Here is a 21,104-nt window from a genome sequence, read left to right as displayed (position 1 = left end):
AAAAGCTTAGTAGACACTGATTAAGTCTACAGTTGCGTGATATCTACTGCGAAGTTAAAGGGACACTTCACCCATTTGCCATCTGTCAGTTAGTAGAGCCCGGGCCGGCTCGAGCTGGGGCGGACTGGTGGTTTCAATCCTCTGGCGAAATCGGCTGAGGAAAAGGCAGTAGGAGCCTATGTAGAACACCATAGTTTTGCGCCACACATGGACATAGGGTCCTGGATACATATTTCAGGAGGATTCAGCACCGACAGTAAAAGATCCAGAAGGCAAGAGACTGGAGAAAGGTTTTGCCTGCCTGTGTTTGGAATATCAGCCGATCAGTGTTGTGCCTGAACGCGTTCATTGAACGCTAGTTCATGAACTCGTTCATATTTTGGGCGAACGTGAACTGAACGTACTGTATACTGCCTGATGCACGTTACTGTGAACTCGTTCGTTCTGGTGTCTGTGAACGGCACGCTCTCTCAGTTTAACTTTGTTTAATAGGTTGCCAGATTTCTATAGAGCCTTCCAGGTGAAACCCCAGCTAAAATACTGTAAACAGCCCTTAATATGTCCAGCGTTTCTCAAACTATGGGCCGCCGACTGGCACCCGTCCGCAACGCGGACACTGCTGGTCTGCGGAGCCACAGAGTGAAATTATGCCCGGTGCTTCGTTTGATAATTTACTGCGCAATTGATCAAGGAACTGCGTAGGCCTACAGACAGAAAAAGAAAAAAAAAACGTTTCTGCAATCAGGAGGAAATACTTGCTAATTTGGTGTCATCAGAGGCATACAATTAAGTGGTGGTATGAGCGTTCATTCAATGCATGGAGTCATGCGCGAGAGAAACTCACTCACTAACGGTAGCAAAGCGCCGCTTCAACCTGTTGGAAGGCTATTTAATTATGTAACAACATTGAATAGAACGACGTGGATTCTTGCAACTTTCTATAAAAGCAGAGACATAATACACTGTCTAGCATTGAGTATTGTATAGTCAAATTTGAATATAATGTGGCCAAAAGCTATTGTAGCATAATTAGTCTTCCTGTTAAAGATCTCCAGATCAGTGATTTACGCCTATCTACTCCGCCATTTACCATACACCAAAGCTGGTATTGTTTTTCCTGAATCCTTACATTCAGGCATTCGAATGTAATTTCATTAAAAAGCATGTCAATATTTGTTTCCATTTGCCTACCAGTGCATTAGGGAAACATTCCAAAACAATGGCACCAATATAATTGGTATTGTTTTGGGATGTATTTCTCATGCAAGCATCACACAACCATGCAAAAGCATATAATGCAACTATTGTAGCCTAATTATATTTTACATTAGTAAAGCAGTCCTCTGATGTGCATGTTGTTGATGTTTTCACAACCTTTTGTGAACAATGTTAGCACTTTAAACATAAACTGCTTTGAAGTGCATAGAGTTACGCAAAAGGACTCGATGTTTCAATCTCAGTAGTTCTGTTTCCAGTTGAGACCCTGTTTGGACCACTCAGTGATGTTACTATGATGTTTTATTCTTGGCTATTCCATTCCATTTCATCCACCGTCCCTGCGGCACACCTGGCTGCTTCTTCTTGCCTTCGAATCTCCTCCACCACCATGCACCGGCGCTCTACTGGAGAAGCTTTCCCCCAGGTAGGAGCCATCACTCCAAAACCAACCCCCCCTGCCCTGTTGCACATGGCCAACAGCTGCTTTTGGTGTCCACTTATTGCCAGTTCTCAAGGCTGGGGCAGCACAGTGTACCAAAGGGTCCCGAGACTCAGACAGGGTCATCTCCAGTCGCGACTTTGCACACTTGTACTCTTCAGTCAAGCTTGAGATTGGCAAGGAGAGTGGGCCATCAACATACAGCCCTACACTGCTCATGCATCTTGGCAGCCCAAGCCACCTCCTTACTTGAGCATTCACCAGTCTTTCCAGTCGGCTGATATGTGATGAGGTGATCTCATAGATGATGATCGGCCACATGAGGCGGGGCAACAATCCAAATTGAAAGCACCACAGCTTTAGTTTCCCTGGGAGGCCAGTGTTGTTGATTTGTTTCAGGCCGCTGATGGTGTCCTGTCTGAGCTGTTCTATTTGCTCTGTGTCATTGAGAGTGGCATTGTACCAGCGTCCGAGACTTTTAATTGGTTTCTGTAGGATTGTTGGGATTGGCTCATCATTGATGGTGAAAGTGTCATTGGTGATTTGGCCTTTGACGACTGAGATGCTCCTTGACTTGCAGGGTTTGATCTTCATTCCTGCCCAGGATATGTTACTTTGAAGCTTTTCCAACAGCCGTCTTGTGCATGGTTTCGTAGATGTTATGGTGGTCATGTCGTCCATGTATGCCCTGATTGGGGGCAGACGTAGGCCTCCATCCACACGCTCCCCTCCAACGACCCATGCTGAAGCCCTAATGATCAACTCCATAGCCAAGGTGAATGCCAGAGGAGATATGGTGCATCCTGCCATTATTCCGAGTTCCAGCCGCTGCCAGGCTGTAGTGCTCTCATGCATTGTCACACAGAATTGGATGTCGCGGAAGTAGGCCTGGACGAGTTTTGTGATGTTGTCAGGGACTTGAAAGAAGGCACTGATCCAAAGGCATTGGCTAAGTCCAGGAACACCACATGCAGATCCTTCTTTTCCCTCTTGGAGGACTGTAGTTGGTGCCAGATGATGCTTGCATGTTTGAGACATCCAGAGAAACCACCAACTCCAGCCTTTTGTATTGAGGTGTCAACAAACTCATTTTTCAGCAGGAATGCAGACAGTCTTTGGGCCACAACGCTGAAGAAGATTTTCCCTTCAACATTCAGCAGACTTATCTGTCTAAACTGGTTGATGGTTGATGAGTTTTTCTCCTTTGGGATGAGTATTCCTCCAGCTCTTCTCCACACCCTTGGTATGATCACCTTTTTCCATGCCAGCTTCATTTGGTGCCAGAGATACTTCAAGACACCAGGCGTGTTCTTATACAACCTGTATGGGATGCCATTGGGCCCTGGAGCTGAAGCCGTCCTTGCCCGCTTTACTATGTTGACAACCTCATCCCATGTTGGGGTGCCTGTGTCCATTTTATGCATAAGTGGATGAAGTGGTGGCATGTCTGCTGGAATGGTTACAGGCCCATGCCTTTGGTTAGCTGGTGTGTCGGCCTCAGAGTAACATAACAATAAAGCATAACAATAATAATTGTGATAATAATGATATCATGATAATTAAAGCAACAATGGGGGAAATGCTGTCCCCTCAATGCTAATGTAAAACCTGTTTGGATAAGGATTCAAAATTGGATATGAAGATGAAATCTGACGCATAGTTTCAGTGTTAAAACTGATAAAATAATTGCTGTCCGTGGTTCCATATGGGCTGTGGCAATAATTTAGAAAAATAATAGATCGCAGCAACATATGGAAAAAAAGAACTATGAATGAAAAAATGTTGACATATCAATTTTATTCTCAAAATTTTGAGTTTTATGTCGACATGGCGATTTTAAAGTCGACATGTCGAGTTTAATCTCGTCATGGCAAAAATATGTTTTTCTTCATGTGTGGCCCTAATACTCCGTCGTACATTTGTGCTAATCGGTTCAATCACCCATCAAGTGGATCATATATTCCTGTATGGGCTGCAACCCTAGTTCGCTACTTTGCTCTGCAGGAGTCTGTCTGTGCTGAGGTCTCATACAACCACGTGACGGGGACAGAGAAGGTGCTGGTGTCAGGGGATCTGTCCCTGTCTGCTGGAGCAGGGAATATGTTATGCACAAACGGCTAGCACATTAGTTAAATGTATGATGCTAGTCTATGCTGTCAATTTGCGGGACATCCGACATGGAAATATGTAAAATGCTGATTTACGTGCGAACAAGTAGTGCTGGTAACATTTGCAAAATAGTGATTATTGAAAATGTCCATATGAAGAACAGGACCTTTGATATAAGAGTGTAACATGAAACAATGATCATTTTAATTTTAAAATCCTAATTAATGCCAACATTTTATATTAATGAGTGCTTGTAGTTCAGTTAGGCTTCCTGGGGAATGTGAAAAGTGTTAAATTGTGCACTACCTTGGACAAGGTATGAAAACATTGGATATTTCCCAAAAACGTATGCATGATCATCGTACTGTGAAGAAATTTGTCGCTGATTCAGAGCACAGGCGGGTTCGTGCAGATAAAGGAAGGTTTCTGCCAGACAAATTCATATGATTAAGAAAGCAGCTGCTGAAATGCCATTGCAAAGCAGCAAACAGGTATTTGAAGCCGCTGGTGCCTCTGGAGTCCCACGAACCTCAAGGTATAGGATCCTCAAGAAGTTTGCAAGTGTGCATAAGCCTACTATTCGGCCACCCCTAAACAATGCTCACAAGCAGAAACGGTTGCAGTGGGCTCAGGAATACATGAAGACTAATTTTCAAACGTTTTGTTTACAAGGAGGTGGCGGAGTCATGTTTTGGAATCATGGGGAAAGAGCTGGTAGGCCCCTTTTTTAGTGCTACTGATTTTCAGAACCTGTGTGCTACTGCTCCTCAGACCAGTTTTGTAGCCAACCGAAGGAAGTTGCTAGTTTTCTCCTTGCCTGGAGGTACAAGGCCTCTTTTGTTCTCTGTTGAGGAGAGTTTGTGAATTGTTTTTATAAAAGCTGTTTCACCTTTCTATCCTCATAACATAAGCAGATGTACTTTGTCCAGGGGTATCAATATGGGTAATTGCAATTACCACAGGTAATGGTAATTTCTTCTGTTTAAACGTAAACTGTATGCTAAACTAAAGGATATGTTGGTGATGTTGCTTTTATCTGTTGTAGAGACTACTGGGGATTTTTGGCAATTGCTTCTGAGAGATATGTCTCAATATTATATGTATATGAAAACAACATTTTTTAAATCGGGTTGGATACCAAGTGCCTAAATAGCGTATATTTCGTATATATCATTTTTGTATTTTTATTTATTATGTTGGCTCGCAATAGCAATGCTGCTGGCCGCATTGTTTACCTTCGCGATCAGTAACGAAGCAACAAATCCCTGAGGAGTTGAGTTGAGGCGCCGAGGGACTGGTGTCTTAAGGAAAGCAAGGAGAAGGATATTCAAACCTTATATTCCATCGATCGTCATGGGGAATGTGAGGTCATTGGCAAACAAGATGGATGAGCTTGGAGCGCTTGCAGCGGGAATATAGTGAATGCAGTATAATGTGTTTCACTGAGACATGGATGCAGTAGCATATTCCGGACTCAAACATCACTAGATTTCTGACTGTGCAGGCTGATAGAGATCACAGGCTGAGTGGTAAGAAGAAAGATGGGGGCTTGCTGTGCTTGTGAATAACAGAGGGTGCAATCCAGGGCATGTTTACTGTGAAGTTTCTGTGAGCTTGCGCCCGTTCTATATGCCAAGGGAATTTACCTGGGGGGTATTCCAGAAAGCAGGTTTACTGGCTTAACTGGGTATGTTAACCCAGAGTTAGCGGTAAACCTGGGATTTCAGTTCCTGAGGGGTATATCACAAAACCTAGATAAGGGATTAAGCTGGGATTTTTAGGTTATCCTGGATGAATTTAGCCTTGACTTGGTTTCACAAAAGAGATGGCACCTAAGTTACCATGGGGATTTATTCTCTGCACCTAGCCTGGTCCCGACCAGGCTAACAGCCAAGCTAAGTTAATTCTATTGGTATGGTCTTATTGGTTTAGCTAGCTGTCATTCACATCAGACCTCCGTGGTAATTTTTAAGGAGCTTTATTCCATTTATAAACTATTTGCTAAATGTATTTGCTCGCAAAACAAAACAGATTGTCTGCCTACTACCATATAGTTATTATTTTAATTGTGATAGCCTTATAATTATTAACAAAGGTCTAGGTACTCTTTGTTTGCTTATTTTATTGATAGGCGTTTGATGAATAGCCTACTGTAGTTGATTGGAAGTGGAGCGGCAAGTTCTCGGAGGTATTTTCAACTATAATATTAAGGTATATCATACTATGTGCATCTTTGCAGAGGCAAGCGCTTTCTTAATGACGTTGCGTGCCGAGACAAGAAAGCACTCAGACGTGGTTGCATACGTAAATTTGCATTCAGTTGGTCTACCACGCCTACTCCCGCTGTTTTACAGAAATAGCCATTATTCCCCATTCCAAAAAGGACAACTTTACTTCATTGTTAGTCTATATCAATATAGATTAGCTAAGTCACTATAAGCTATAGGTTAGCTAAGTCACATAATTAGCATAGTTAGCATGTTAACATTGTTAGCATGCTAGTTAGCATAACTACTAAAAATGATAAGCTAGGTTAGCTAAGTCACATGGTTAACATAGTTAGCATGTTTAGCAAAACTGCTAGAAAACGTTAGTTAAGTTAGCTAAGTAGCATGGTTAGCATAGTTAGCATTGCTAGCATAGTAAGTATGTTTATCAAAACTGCTAGAAAACGTTAGCTAAGTTAGCTAAGTAGCATGGTTAGCATGTTAACATTGTTAGCACTGCTATAAAACATTAGCTAAGTAGCATGGTTAGCATAGTTAAAATCTTAGCATAACTGCTAGCAAACATCAGAGCCATTCCAACTTTCAGTTATCGTCAAATATCTACTTATACACAGCCATTAAACTATTTGAATATCAACATTCATTAAACTGCTAGAAAACGTTAGCTAAGTAACATGGTTAGCATGTTAGCATTGCTAGCACTACTATAAAACATTAGCTAAGTAGCATGGTTAGCATAGTTAAAAATCTTAGCATAACTGCTAGCAAACATTAGAGCCATTCCAACTTTCAGTTATCGTCAAATATCTACTTATACACAGCCATTAAACTATTTGAATATCAACATTCATTAAACTTCCAGTCTATCAACAACTTTTAAACTATCTACTGTCTATCAACAACTTTTAAACTACATTCAGCTTTTAAACAGTCTACTTTTAAACTATCAACTTTTATTAAGCTATGCAACCACCATGTCTATCCTAGCACCACCGTAGTAACCATCTCTGTATTATCTGTTTTAACTATACATGATATTTTACATCACAACTTTAGCATTTTCATGCACTGGTAATTCCTTGGAATTGCATTTCTAGTTTTATTATTATTATTATTATTCCAGGCCCTAATTTGACTCGAACCGCTTATCGTAGAAACTTTGACGCGTAGCTCTTGAACCAAATTTTCGTTCTATGACTTTTCATATTTCTACGACTTTTACTTTTTGAGATTTTAAATAAAAACTAAACTTAAAATCTCCATAGACTTAACATTAGCTTTATGACATCATAATAGGCTATTAAGGAATTAGAATGCAATCAACTGCACCTTAGCTCTCTCACTGACTGCCTGCAGCAACTTCAATAGGGAGGGAAAGTGAAAACCAGCACCCCAAGTGGTTGCGTTCCTATCGAAGAGCAGCTCCAATGTTAAGTCCCATAGACCTATTTCTAAAAAAAATATTGTGAAGCCAAATCAGCGATGAAATCAGACACTGAAAAATATTTTTCAGTGTCTATACAGTAATAATCTTTTAACTGTGAAAATGTCAGACCCTATTTTGCCTTATTTAAAAAAATCGAAATGGCTCCTTTTGTTTCATAAACGAACTACAAAAAAGCCACGTGACTTTACCCTTCGATTTACGATTGATCCTAAAAATAAGGTATGACCACTTGAAGCAATAGAGGTGACCCCAGTGCCTAACATATGGAAGGCATTAAATTAAGATCCCAATGTGCACCGAGATATATTTTTTCTAAAAAAAAATCCCATCCCATCCGCTAAACTCTAGGAACGCAACCACTAGATGGCGATGAGATTACTTTCCCTCCCTATGGAACCTCTTCTCTGTGTCCCTCTCCATTCAACTGAATAGCTCACTTCTCATCCCAACTTTCTTTCACTTCCTTTTCTTTACTTTCCCTCATTTTCTCTATCCCTCTCTCTATTTCTCCCAATTTCAATAACTTTTAACTATTCTTACTTTGTTTTACTATTTACACATTTTAAAGCATGGTAACCACTATAATGACCCTAGCAACAACCTAGCATAGCCTACTTTTATAGCATAGTAACCACTATCATTATCCTAGCAACAGCCTAACAACCACCTCAAATATCCTAGCAACAACCTAGCAACCACTTTTATAGCATAGCAACCACTAAAATTACCCTAGCAACAGCCTAGCAACCACAAGTACCCTAGCAACAACCTAGCAACCACTTGTATAGCATAGCAACCACTATCATTATCCTAGCAACAGCCTAGCAACCACCTTAAATACCCTAGCAACAACCTAGCAACCACTTTAATAGCATAGCAACCACTATAATTACCCTAGTAACAGCATAGCAACCACTTAGGTACCCTAGCAACAACCTAGCAACCGCCTTAAGTACCCTAGCAACAACCTAGCAACCAATTTTATAGTATAGCAACCACTATAATTACCCTAGCAACAGCCTAGCAACCACCTTAAGTACCCTAGCAACAACCTAGCAACCACTTTTATAGCATAGCAACCACTATAATTACCCTAGCGACAGCCTAGCAACCACTTTATAGCATAGCAACCACTATAATTACCCTAGCAACAAACCCAGCAACAACTTTGCATGCACTGTATTTCCTTCAGGAAATGCTTTTCTAGTTACACGTCACGCAATGACGTTTCATTTTGAAGAAGGTCCGATTGACAAAGAAGCATAAAATCATGTAGGCCTAATATTTATCTGTGGAATAAGCCGTGAGAGGGCGATAAGACCACGACATCACATGATAGCCCATCCTTTCTTTTCCAAACGAGTTTTACAAGAGCACTATAGTTTTTCCGCTGAATCCTAAATGTGGCTACTTGAAAAGCATTCTCGACTCCATCCCTACATTAGGCTACGCATGGATTAGAATAGAATAAATCTTATCTAGCCAACACCATAGTGGACATTTGCCTTTGGCTCACCAGACATCGGATGGACAAAAAAACATCTCAGACACACTGAAGATATAATTACAGTGCAGTAGGCTACAAAAAAGGGAAAACATATAGAAAATGAATAAATAAGTTTAAGACTAGGCTACATAACAGCTCAGCCAGGTATGTGTGTTGTCACTAGTTTGGTTAAGAATGCCGATGGCATTTGGGATAAAATAGTTTTTCAATAGGCTACACTTTTTGCCTCTCTCAAATTATGTGCATCGATGATCGCCTCCCGACCGCGAAGTTTTGTAATGTTAGTATTGGAGACGCAGAACATATCGGCAAGCTATCGGTCAGTGCGTAAAGTTTGCCTTGCGCTAAAGCAGTTCATGCGCAACTTCATTCGTTTCCTGGACACAAACCCACGAGGATCATTAAATTGTAGTTTCACCAACTGGCAGATTAGCATCACTTATTAAATTTTTCAAATATGCACCGAAATGTGTTCAATAGGCTACCCATGCCTTCCGACATTCTTCACCCTTCCGATGATGGAGGCGCAAAAGTTTAAATTGGCCCACAGCTGCAGAACCTGCGTTAAAATAGAAAATTACATTGGAATTCTCAAAGAATTCTATGGCCCACTCAATCTGTGACAAGGTAGGCTAGTTTAAGATAGCATCATTTAAAGCAGTCAATAGGCTACAATATGTGATGTCCACTGAATTATTTCATTGTGCTTTTGACATTAAATAGGCTATCCTAAACGTACGCATTTACACAGTCAGTTAGGCTATTCTCTGCCAAGCAAGGTCTCGGACGCAGATGCTTAAGTATTGCTCTTTTTTTTTGTTATCACAGTTCTCTCCTTGTAAGCCTCGACTACTCTGCCTCTGAAAAATACGGTGCTCTTCGTTTCGCCGGTTTCACTCATGGTTTCGACTCTCAATAGATGATGCCTTTATAAGTTCGCCGTGAACGCGCACAACTCTAGGTTATCTAACACAGGGTTGATTGAACTAACTGGTAACCGGTGTTTAGGAACCGACAGCTCGGGTTTAGTCGCCACAGGTTCAGACAACCCAGAGGTTAAGTTTTATCTAAGTGTTTGTTAAACCTCCTTTCTGGAATACCCCTCTGTGCCATTGCTGTTGCTGTTTACATCCCGCCATCAGCTGATGCCAACGCTGTGTGTGACGTCATCAATATAGTCACCGCTAAGTTACTAATGGTGCATTCAGAGCACCTCGGAATGACAAGGACCACCCCCATGGCTACTTTGTTTTTCGGACAGCAAGTGTTCATGTGCTTTGCCATCGGAATGTGTGACAAACACGGATGCCACAATAAAGGTTTAAACATACACTCACTAATCCTAAACAATCAACTGTATTTGCTTAAAATGTAGTGTAAGATGCTCGTGAAAGAAAGATATGCAGCTTTCAAGTGACAAAAACGCAAATTCCCAAGTTCACATTAAAACTGTTGGACATGAAAGGCCACATGGACTACAAACGAACTACAACGTGACGACAAAAGTGATGACGAGCCCCTAACTGGGCAACTCTGTTAGCAAAATCTAGCCCCAGTTTCCGACCTCTGACTCACACATTAAGTGACGTGAATGACGCGGAATGATGATGTTTGCACTCGGAGAAAGGTTTTTCCGAAGCCCATGAACGCTAGGTCACACAACATCCAGAAGCCTTCATGACGATTTCAGGACACTTCATTATTTATTTATTTTTTTCATACTTGATCGTACAGACAAGTGCATAGTCTCGTTGGACAGCCCCACTTCTGCTCTGTCACGCTATAGGTTTCATCTTGCTGCTATGAACTGTTCTGGAGCAATGTAACAGAGAAGAAAGGGTGTGATTTTTGACATACTTTGTGTCAATCTGGTTCTAAGGGTTAAATGATTACAATTAGTAATTTTGTTATATTAATTGCTTAAAAAAATACTGCTAATTTGATGTTGTTTAACACATGTATAAATGGTGCACTGTCACTTTAAGAATAATTCACGTTTCGCTCTCAATAATCTTCTTCCAACTCCACTATGGCTAGTTCTATGCCTATGGCTGTGCCCTCTCACAGTTTCTAAATGGTCAGTAGTGGGAACTACTGTTGCCTTCATGATTTCCTTTTAAAAGTTTCTTATAAGAAAGAGATATCAATTATCAACAATGACAAGCCAGATGGAACCTGCTGCTCTCTCTCCCTCTTGTGCGCGCTCAAACTATTCCCAATTAAATGGAGTAGCATAACGTTCAAGTTAGATCTGCTGCAAAGGAGATAACAAAGAGTGTCATCTCTATGTAACATGATGTTTTGAGACTGACTTTGTAAACGTTCTCTAAGAAGAGTGAAAAGCAGTTTGGAGTAAAGCTAACCAATGTTGTCTCCATCACAGGAAAAAAATAGCGAGCAGCCTGATAACCTAATTAAATGCTCGGTGGGCAGGATTAAAGTGCTTGGCGGGCTGAATCCGGCCTGCAGGCCGTAGTTTGCCCACCTCTGGCCTAAGGGTGCTGAAGGTCTGTTCGGAACAGCTCTGCGGTATTCTGCAGCACCTTTTTAACCTCTGCCTTAGCCAGGGGAGGGTGCTTTTGCTGTGGAAGACATCCTGCCTGGTTCCGGTCCCAAAAAACCTTCTCCATCTGCCCTAAATGACTACAGACAGGTTGCCTTAACATCACACATCATGAAGGTACTGGAGAGACTTGTCTTGACCCTTTAGCCAATCTCCCTGCTGCTGGAACAATGTAATTTCCCTTTGGGGATGAATGTAGTATATCTATCTATGAATCTATCTATCTATCTATCTATCTATCTATCTATCTATCTATCTATCAACTCTAATAAGAGGTGGATAAACTCTAAGTGTTGCATGTGCCCTCAAACATTCCTTCATGAAATACATGTAAAATAAACTATATTTTTATATTTTCAAATGTTACCTACTTCTGTGGTATTATTCTTAGAATTCTAGAGATTCCAATTTAACACTGGTTGGACTACAGTAATAGGGGAGTGAGTGAGGAGTTATCTGTAACCACTGATACCTTTAAACATTTCTGCTTGCTGCACCACACAAGCAACATGCAGTAGTTCATTTTATTTTTTGCTTAATCTTTAGTTTTAAGAGACAACAGTTCTAGACAAAAGACCGAATATTAAATAAATTTTAAACCAAACCCTATACCCTCAAACCCTATTTTCAAAAAAACTATTTATATTTGCACAGAGATTTTTTCTTATGAATCAGGAAATGTTAAAATGCTAACGTTAAAAATGACAAACTTCCGGATTCCTTCCCCACACTATATTGGTCAAGGAATGTTCCACTTGCGTGCAACAAACAGCCAATCAAACCTCAAACCCGGCACAACATGACTTGATGGATAAAAACGTTGTCCGCCATGTCATGTTGTACAGCTGAAAGGCATTGACAAAAACTGTATGAATACTTAAAAAGGATGCTTAACCATGAACCTGACTCACCACTTTTGGCGCACTGAACAGGAAAAAAAATAAAACTGGGGTAGACAGACGTTAGGTTACAATAATGCTCAAGTCATTGGTTCGTACATAGCTTCCCGACATGCGACAAAATTAGTATTTTAACAGAGGTGGGCAAAAAACAGCAACAACCCTATGCCATGGCTTTTGTATGCTTAATATCATGTTGGTGTGTGCTTTGTCATAGTAAATAGTGCTGCGTGATGCAAGAGCAAAAAGTTTGGGAAACACTGAGGATCTGTGACATTTTCAGCTGACATTCAACAAATTAGCTATGTTGCTGTCTATAGATGTTTTTTTAATATAGAGTATATGGGGCGTGCCACAACAAATCCTATGTCCTAAGTCCTATGAATAGATAGATTTATTTCATATTCAAAAAAAAAAAAAACAGTTTCTATTCTTTCAAACAAGTGCTCATTTCAATGACAGCCAGGGTCAAATTCTCACCTGGGAAGAAGAAGAGTCTACTGTCCACAGTATGTGAAATGGACTGCAGTTTCACCACATCCATGGACTGTCCAATGTGAATTGTGCTTGCCATACTCCCCAGGGTGCCCCGCACAAACTCTGCCACCTCCTGCACAGTAAACATCTGGAGCAGCTCATCAAATATGGCTGGGAATGAGTTTAATAAGGCAGCCTGTAGGATAGATGTAAGAGACCAATAATAGTAAGTTACAGTATAAGTGACAGAATAGATGCATCCTCTCTATTGGAATCCGGTGGCTTGGTTTCTTCTTATTACAGTGCATGGAAATGCACTGTACTGTTCTTCCTAGTCCTTCCTTTTTATTATTATATATCACTTTTTCCGTAAGCAATTTCTCTTGAACCCATTAACATAGAAACTTCATTCAAACTTCGTAACGTAGGTTTTCAAATGGACCAGGTGGCTATGACTTTTCATATGTGTAACTTTTATACTTTTTAAACTATGAATTAAAAACTATTTAAAAATTCCCCATAGACTTTACATTGGCAATTATAAGATCACAATAGCAATTAGAATCATGTGCCAACGAACACCACTAACCACTCTAGTTCAGGGGTTTTCAAATTGGGTGAATGTGAGCCTTCCCTTAAAGTAAGTAAGGACAGCTAAGCCTCGCCCCCAAAATCCCGTCCGCTGGCCCTAACCCACACACGCCTCTGCAGTAAATGCCATCTTTTGTGTGTTCCAGGCAATGATGACTTTCAACAACTGATTAAATATCATGTATATATTATATCATATCATATATATATTAAAGACATTTTATTTCCACAACCTTTTTAAAAGTGCATTCATAAATGATTCTTTGCCAGCAAATAATTTCCAACTTCATACTGGCCTAATTGAGGCTTAAAATCACTGAATACCAGTAGGCCTATCCATAAATCAACAAAACATGCTTAACATATGTAATCGGTGCCAACAATACAACTGACGACACCCGACAGCTGAAATCGGCGTGGTGTGTCTGGGCCTTATAAGCGCACATTTGAAGGAGATAAACATCGTCTCGAACAAAATCAGCACAATGGACAGATCAATGAACAACAACGCTGTTTGTTCACGAAACACATAACATTTAACAGTCAACTGCATTGAATGCATGTTATCAGATCGAACAGATTCACATATTTTCATCACATTTTTTTATGATTTCAGCCACATAAAACCTCAGATTTAAACAAACAAAATTCCATTCACGTTATTTTGTGGAAAGAGTATTCGATTTCCACCCGCTTATTGCGAGACAAGGCATTGAACGTGTGCTGTGCTTTAACCCTTAAACAGGCAAGAGTGAAAAAATAGTAGTAAAAAATCATTTTATGTTACATTCTGTCTCATTTGCACCTAAGGAAAACATTTCCACACTCATTTTTGAAATATTTTGGATATTTTGGATTTTATGAGTTGTATCTCCTGGGATCCGTTGCCCTACACATAATCTTCAGTGTCCTGCCGGGCCAACCATTGAAATAAAGCATCTATGTCAGTTTCCATAGCAACCAACATGATTAACCTAGCAACCATCATAGAACCAGCTTTATTTGGCATTGCAACAACCATGTCTACCTAAGCAAAACCATTTAACTATCTCTACATGATCTGTTTTAACACTATATTTTACACCATATGTTTTGCATTTTCATGCACTGGTAATTCCCTTGGATTCACAAACAAAACATCATAATTAGTAGGGGTGTGCATTCGATTCAATTCGATTCTACGATGCATTGCGATGCATCAAAATTCTACTGCACACAACAAGGCAAATTTTGAGGTCATGAGGCAATACAAGCAGTCAGATATTGAACAACAGATTTTATTGGCTGCTATGTGTGTATTATCACTCTCCTGTATCTTTGACATAAATATCATTAAATAAAATAAAATTGAATGGTACAGGGTATTGGACATGGCATTTTAATAAGTTTAATAATTTAAACACATTGTAAAACCTAAAGCCCAAATTTGGGGACATCCATGCATGTCGAAATTTGCTGCAAATTCAAAACTGGATTACTCTGGAACGGCTAACTGTACAGGGGACTGCTTTACACCTTTCTGTTCGGTGAGGTCAGCTGTTTATTCTAATATATGGTTTGTTGTGTGTTGAACGAAGGGTTCGTGAAGTATCCCACCGATGGGTAGGGAGATGGGCGCAGAACCTTCAGTAGAATTTATGATTAAATTGAATTATTAGGGCTCGAGCACCGAAGGGCGCAAGGCCCTATTGTTTTTGTAAGGATTCCTATTATTGTTATTCTACTTTTTTGCTTTCCTTTTTTGAGGTGGTTAACATGGGCGAAAACTCTTGAAATTTGGCACACACGTCAGGTGTCATGCAACGCAGATAGGTACAAGAGCTTGGCCCCGGGCGTGGCCCAGTGGCCGGTTGCACAAAGCACCTTAAGTTAAGTTTTTCCCTTAAAATCTGATTTAAGGGTCCCTTAAAATAAAAATGGTTGCACAAACACCCTTAAGTTTTCTCCTTAAGGGTTCCTTAACATTTTCCCTTAGTATTTAAGGGTTTGTCCTTATCTTGTAAGAAATCCCTTAAACTGTTGCACAAAAGACCTTAGTAGTCTAACTAAGGGGAAAATCCTAAGGGACATCTGACTCTACCTTAACCATATTATTAACTGAATTGATGCTGATAAATGAAGTTTATTAACTACTTTTGACCATTCAAAACAATATAACAATATGCTTCCTCTGTCAAATAGATAGGCCTATCAGAAACATGCCGTATTGTTATTGTTTGGTTTACGTAGGCTAACATTAACAATTCATGTGGATGTCTTGTTAGCCTATGAGCTTCGGTTCGGTTCGCTAGGCAAAACGTTGGTGCACTGATGACAGTCAGGATCATTTCTAACTTGCCAACTAGTATTGTTCAGTTCATGTATATAACATGTTTTACTTGCTACCTGGATAATTTCCGCTAATATTATTAAGGTAAGATGAATGATAAGATATAAGCACTGTGTTCGGTGGGTTAACTAACGGCATCGCAGCAAAGGCAGTTAGCTAGGCTACAGCTGTTGAACAATCTCCGTGGAAACTATAGAATTTTCATGCCGGAAAATCCCTTTCAGTGCAGTAAATCCCTTGACGTTTCTCCTTAACTAAGGAAACATTTTAAGGTATTCTGTGCAACACCCTTAAGTAAATCCCTTACCTGAGGAGAAATTAAGTCTTAAGGGTCATACTTAAGGGAAAAAACTTAAGGTGCTTTGTGCAACCGGCCACAGGTACTCGGTAGCGCCCCCTTAGGTGATTGAGGCAGTGGTTGGCACATACTTTTCAGCTAGACGCATCAAATTTGGTAGGTGTGTATATCTCCCCAAGATGAACAACTTTCGTATGTACAATGCATTAGCCACGCCCAACAGGAAGTGAGGTATTTGGGATTTTGTGCGGACTAAAATGTGATGATTTGTGATGCCAAAAGAAGTTCTTCCCATCGGTGAAAACGCATGAAATTTGGCACACACGTCAAGAGGTACCATGAATACACAGGGGAAAAGCCTTGGCGCTGGGCTTGGCCCAGGAACTCCATAGCACCCCCTTATGTCACTGTGATTTGTGGTTGGCATATAGTTTTAGATACACACACCAAATTTGGTGGGTGTGTGTAACTCCCAAAAACAATCAACTTTTGTATTAACATGCCATTAGCCACGCCCACAGGAAGTGAGGTAATTGGGATTTTGTGCATTGTGGACATGATCAATTTTAACATACTCCTCCTAGACGGTTGATCAGATTCATGTGAAAGTTGGCATACATGATGCCAATATGCTTCTGATTCTAAATTGTGAAGCTTTTTTTTATATCTTGTAATTTGACGAGATTTTCATCATTTTAATACCCTTCCACATAAACAATAAATGTGTCATAAATCACCATGCATGGCTTGAAATGTTTTAAATTTCACAGGTCATTGAAGACCATGTTAACCCTTAGAACCCGATTGATGCAAAGTGCGTCAAAAAACACACCCTTTCTTCTCTGTTAGATTGCTCCGGAGCTTTTCATTGCAGCGAGATGAAACCTTTATTGCATGACAGAGCAGAAGTGGGGCTTTCCAACGAGACTACACACTTGTCTGTAGGATCAAGTATGAAAATAAAAAAAAAATCATGAAATTAAATCAAATTGCATCATTATTACAGTCTATACTTCTCTGCGTTCACCTGCGCACCCACTCTCATTTGAATTACTCGCGAACCCGTGATCGCATAGATATGGCAAGCATATTATGAAAGAGGAGACACAGGGCTATCCATTGGTACCATGTATATCGATCCTTCTGGCTTATAAAGACAGACGAAGTGACTGCAAAATAATAACGCACGTACACAAACCAACACACCCATTACTCTCGTTTGAATTACTCGCGGACCCGTGATCGGATAGATATGCCACGTATGTCAGATGAAAGAGGTGACACATAGCTATCATTTAAGACGAAGTGACAGCAAAATAATAACTTCATATAGCTTGACTTACCCCACGTGTTTGTCTGTTTTTGTGGCAAAGCATGTTTATAATCCAACGCTATCGTGTGTTTCTCAACGGCAAAGCATGTTCATAATCCGGTTTTGAGATCCTAGCAAATTGCTGCATGGCATCCAATTCAAGGCTCACATTGCATCCCAATTAGTTCAACAAAGAAACAACTTTTTTCCCTTTCCTTTGTTCATGGCAATGCAGTAAAAAGTTGAGAATCATTATAAGTGCATTCACCATAGGAACACACAAGCTAACACGCAAACTCGGGTCAAGTCAGGTCAGATCAGTTCGTGTCACAGATATGGAGCCCAGAAAGGTCATTTTTCATCACTAAATAAAAAATGGCATTTATTTCCGTAAATCACACACCACATATTTCTGTAAATTGCTCAGCCCCAGAGTATCCCTCCAACATGGCAATTATATTGCCAGATTCAGGACAGTCTGCCCTACACACACATGGAATGCATGTAGAGCCATGAGCTTGCTGTGGTGAGATACATGTCAAAAGTTTATATTAGGCTTTTTATATTTTAATTCTTTAAAAATCAAAATAAAATCAATGCTAGTACTAATACATAAAATGATGGCAAATCTGGATAGCCTAGACTCTGCTGAAAAAAACAACATATAATATGTGTGTGTGGCTCTTACAATGACCAATAAATCCTTATGAATAAAGGTAGTGAAAATGCCCTAAAAACAGCTTAGGGTTCTAAGGGTTAAAGGTGTGATTTGTAGGATTGTTACCGAACGTTCTGTAGGCCAAAATCAAAACACTGGTGAACGTTCTCAAGACTACCAGACGCGAGCCTCTTCTGGGTTGCCAGATGTAATGAAGACTTAGCTAATAACGTTAGTTGACCTGCAGCTGCTTTAACGTTTCTCCAACTATGACCCAGCTACACATTACGGAAACAGTGAAAACAAAAAATACCTCTCTAACCAACGTAACATATTTAGCTGAAGTTAGCGATGCAGATGAAGTTTAGCCTAGGCTACCTGTTGTGGAGAAATATGGCCAGCTCTGCGTCAGACTTGATATTCTTTGTTTGACGAAGACGTCACCATCTCAGGAAGCTCCTCCGATGTCCACTTAGGCCTAATTTGTTTCTTGTTTTAATTTTGGAAATTTTCCTGCCTCTAAGTGGGCGTTCATGACTACAACTGACAGCTGTTGACAGTTGGCCTTTGCTAATTTGGCAACCCAAATAGGAGGACGCAGCTAGCCCATTATTATCACGCTATTCTAGAATAAATCGTTCAAAACATAAACGAAAATTCCAAGAGATTCCGCCCTGTAACTCATTTTTTTCATGGGTTTTACGGGGTTTTACGGGTTAGAGTAATGTTGTCAAATAAGCCATTACTTCAATTAGTGGTGTTTCCTTACTCTCTGACAACATATGGTGATCATTTTTGGAATGGTTACAGTTTATTTTCCATTATTTCCTACATACTGGACCTTTAATGATAATATTCACATGCCCATAATGCATGTTTGGCATAGCGCCACCAACTTGCAACAGAAAGAATGACAATTATACTGATGCCACATGATGAATTTGAACACACTCCTCCTAGACGGTTTGTCAGATTCATTTGAAATTTGGCAAACATTATGCCAAGATGTCGCTGATGTTAAATTGTGAATGGATTTTTGAATGTTGTAATATATTTGATATGATTTTAATATCTCACCACATAAACAGGAAATGTGCCATAAATCACAGTGCATTGAATGAATAGTCTGAAACTTCTCAGGTTAATAGATATCATGATTATGATGATATCCAGACACCCAATGGGCCTGCCTGGCATAGCGCCACCACCTGGCCAAGCAAGAAATGTGCCAGAAATGGAAAATGCCTTAAGTGATTGATCTGAAACTTTATAAAATATTGGATATCATTATTGTGATGATATTCACATGCATAATTCACAGGCCTAGCAGCGCCACCATCTGGCCAAGCAGGAAATGTGCCAGAAATGCTCAATGCTTTGAATAAATGATCTGAAACTTCTCAGGTTAATAGATATTATGATTATGATGATATCCAGACACCCAATGGGCCTGCCTGGCATAGCGCCACCACCTGGTCAAGCAGGAAACGTGCCAGAAATGGACAATGCCTTAAGTGATTGATCTGAAAGTTTACAAACATTTTGGATAACATTATTGTGATGATATTCACATCTGTAATTTCAATGCCTAACATAGCGCCACCATTTGGCCAACCAAAAAGTGTATCAGAAATGTTCTTTGCTTAAAATGAATGGTCTGAAATTTCTCAGGTTAATATATATTATGATTATGATGACACCCAATGGGCCTGCCTTTCATTGCGCCCCCACCTGGCCAAGCAAGTAAATATACCAGAAAATAAAATACATAAACAAATAAGCACACGCATGAAATATGTACATTTCACAAACGCACCTCGTCGGTGCTTTGTTGGATTCCGAAATGTCAGATGCTGAATTGTGCATGCTCCGCATTGCAATGCATCGCCGAATCGATTATTGTTGACACCACTAATAATTAGTACTTTGTTGCACCTCTTCTGACTTTTATGACTGCTTGTATTATTAAGCTTCCACAGTCACTGATTATATGGGGTTACTTTGGTCCTAGAGTTGAGAAGGGTTTAGTAAGGGTCGATGCAAGAATGGACATTAAGAATTGAATATGATAACAGTATTAGGAGGACATTAAAAACAAAGGGTATAGCCTATAGCTGTTGTACAAAAATGTACACATTTATTAAATTCTATGCAATATTTTCACCTTAATATAACCTTTACGAAGCCAGTTTGATGGTAAACAAATTGTAATAGGGGAATCGTTCACTTAGCATAGCCATACAGCATAGACATAGTGAGTCACTAACGAGAGAACCAGCCATGCAACTTCAAGAACAGTGGCCTGAAGATATCTCGCGACAATTGTAAAACATTACCTTGTCAGTAGATATAGCTCTTTGGAGATAGTTTTTGCCTGTTGTTAATCCTTCACCTCCACAACAATAGCATTTTCATTGTGTACATGGGGAACAAGCCACAAGAAGTAGGCTATTTACAACGGCAGAGTAAATTATAAATATATTGCAACTCTAGGGGGAGCTCTACAGTCGCCAAAAATACCTGAACCTGCATAGTATACCTTTAAGTTTGTGGTATATTTTAATGTTAAGGTGGCCATAATGATAGTCATTAGATTTATGTGCAGGCCTGTTACTAGGTACTACAAACCTGTCAAACCCAGTTGTGACAAGTCTTACTTGCTAATGTTCCCAATATAAGAACAGCTGTAAAAAAAATTGGGCTGTAAAAAAAGGCCATTCCATTTCAGTAGTCCATATATTTGTGAGCAACAAACAAGGAGGCGAGCCATGACCAAACAAGTGAAGGAGACCAGAGTGAAGGAGAAGTCTGTGAGAAACACATCAATACAAACAGAGGAAAGAAGAGGTAAGGCTTTACTATTGATGGACTGGTTGGTTGGTAAGGTGGGTTACACTTGCTGATAGTGGTATTGGGGTGGGGTTGGTATTACAAGTCTCTGTTCACATATATGCTGTTAAGGGATGCATCACTCCACCTCCTTGAGATTCCCTCTCCTTCAAACTTCATATTTAGTACAAATTTAAAGT

General features: G+C 40.0%; 1 protein-coding gene across 4 annotated transcripts in view; it reads right to left on the bottom strand.

The window, feature by feature from the left end:
* The window catches only part of dock3 (dedicator of cytokinesis 3), a 557,701-nt gene that overhangs the window by 274,982 nt on the left and 261,615 nt on the right, over window positions 1-21,104 (bottom strand). For all 4 annotated transcript variants that reach the window (XM_048254372.1, XM_048254373.1, XM_048254374.1 and 1 more), the window contains one exon: window positions 12,891-13,083. In XM_048254372.1, the coding sequence (XP_048110329.1) occupies window positions 12,891-13,083 (193 nt within the window). The remainder of the gene's footprint in view (window positions 1-12,890; window positions 13,084-21,104) is intronic.

This window comes from Alosa alosa, chromosome 10 (assembly GCF_017589495.1).
Source record: "Alosa alosa isolate M-15738 ecotype Scorff River chromosome 10, AALO_Geno_1.1, whole genome shotgun sequence".
NCBI classification, from domain to species: Eukaryota; Metazoa; Chordata; class Actinopteri; order Clupeiformes; family Clupeidae; genus Alosa; species Alosa alosa.
This window is presented reverse-complemented; position numbering and strand designations above follow the sequence as displayed.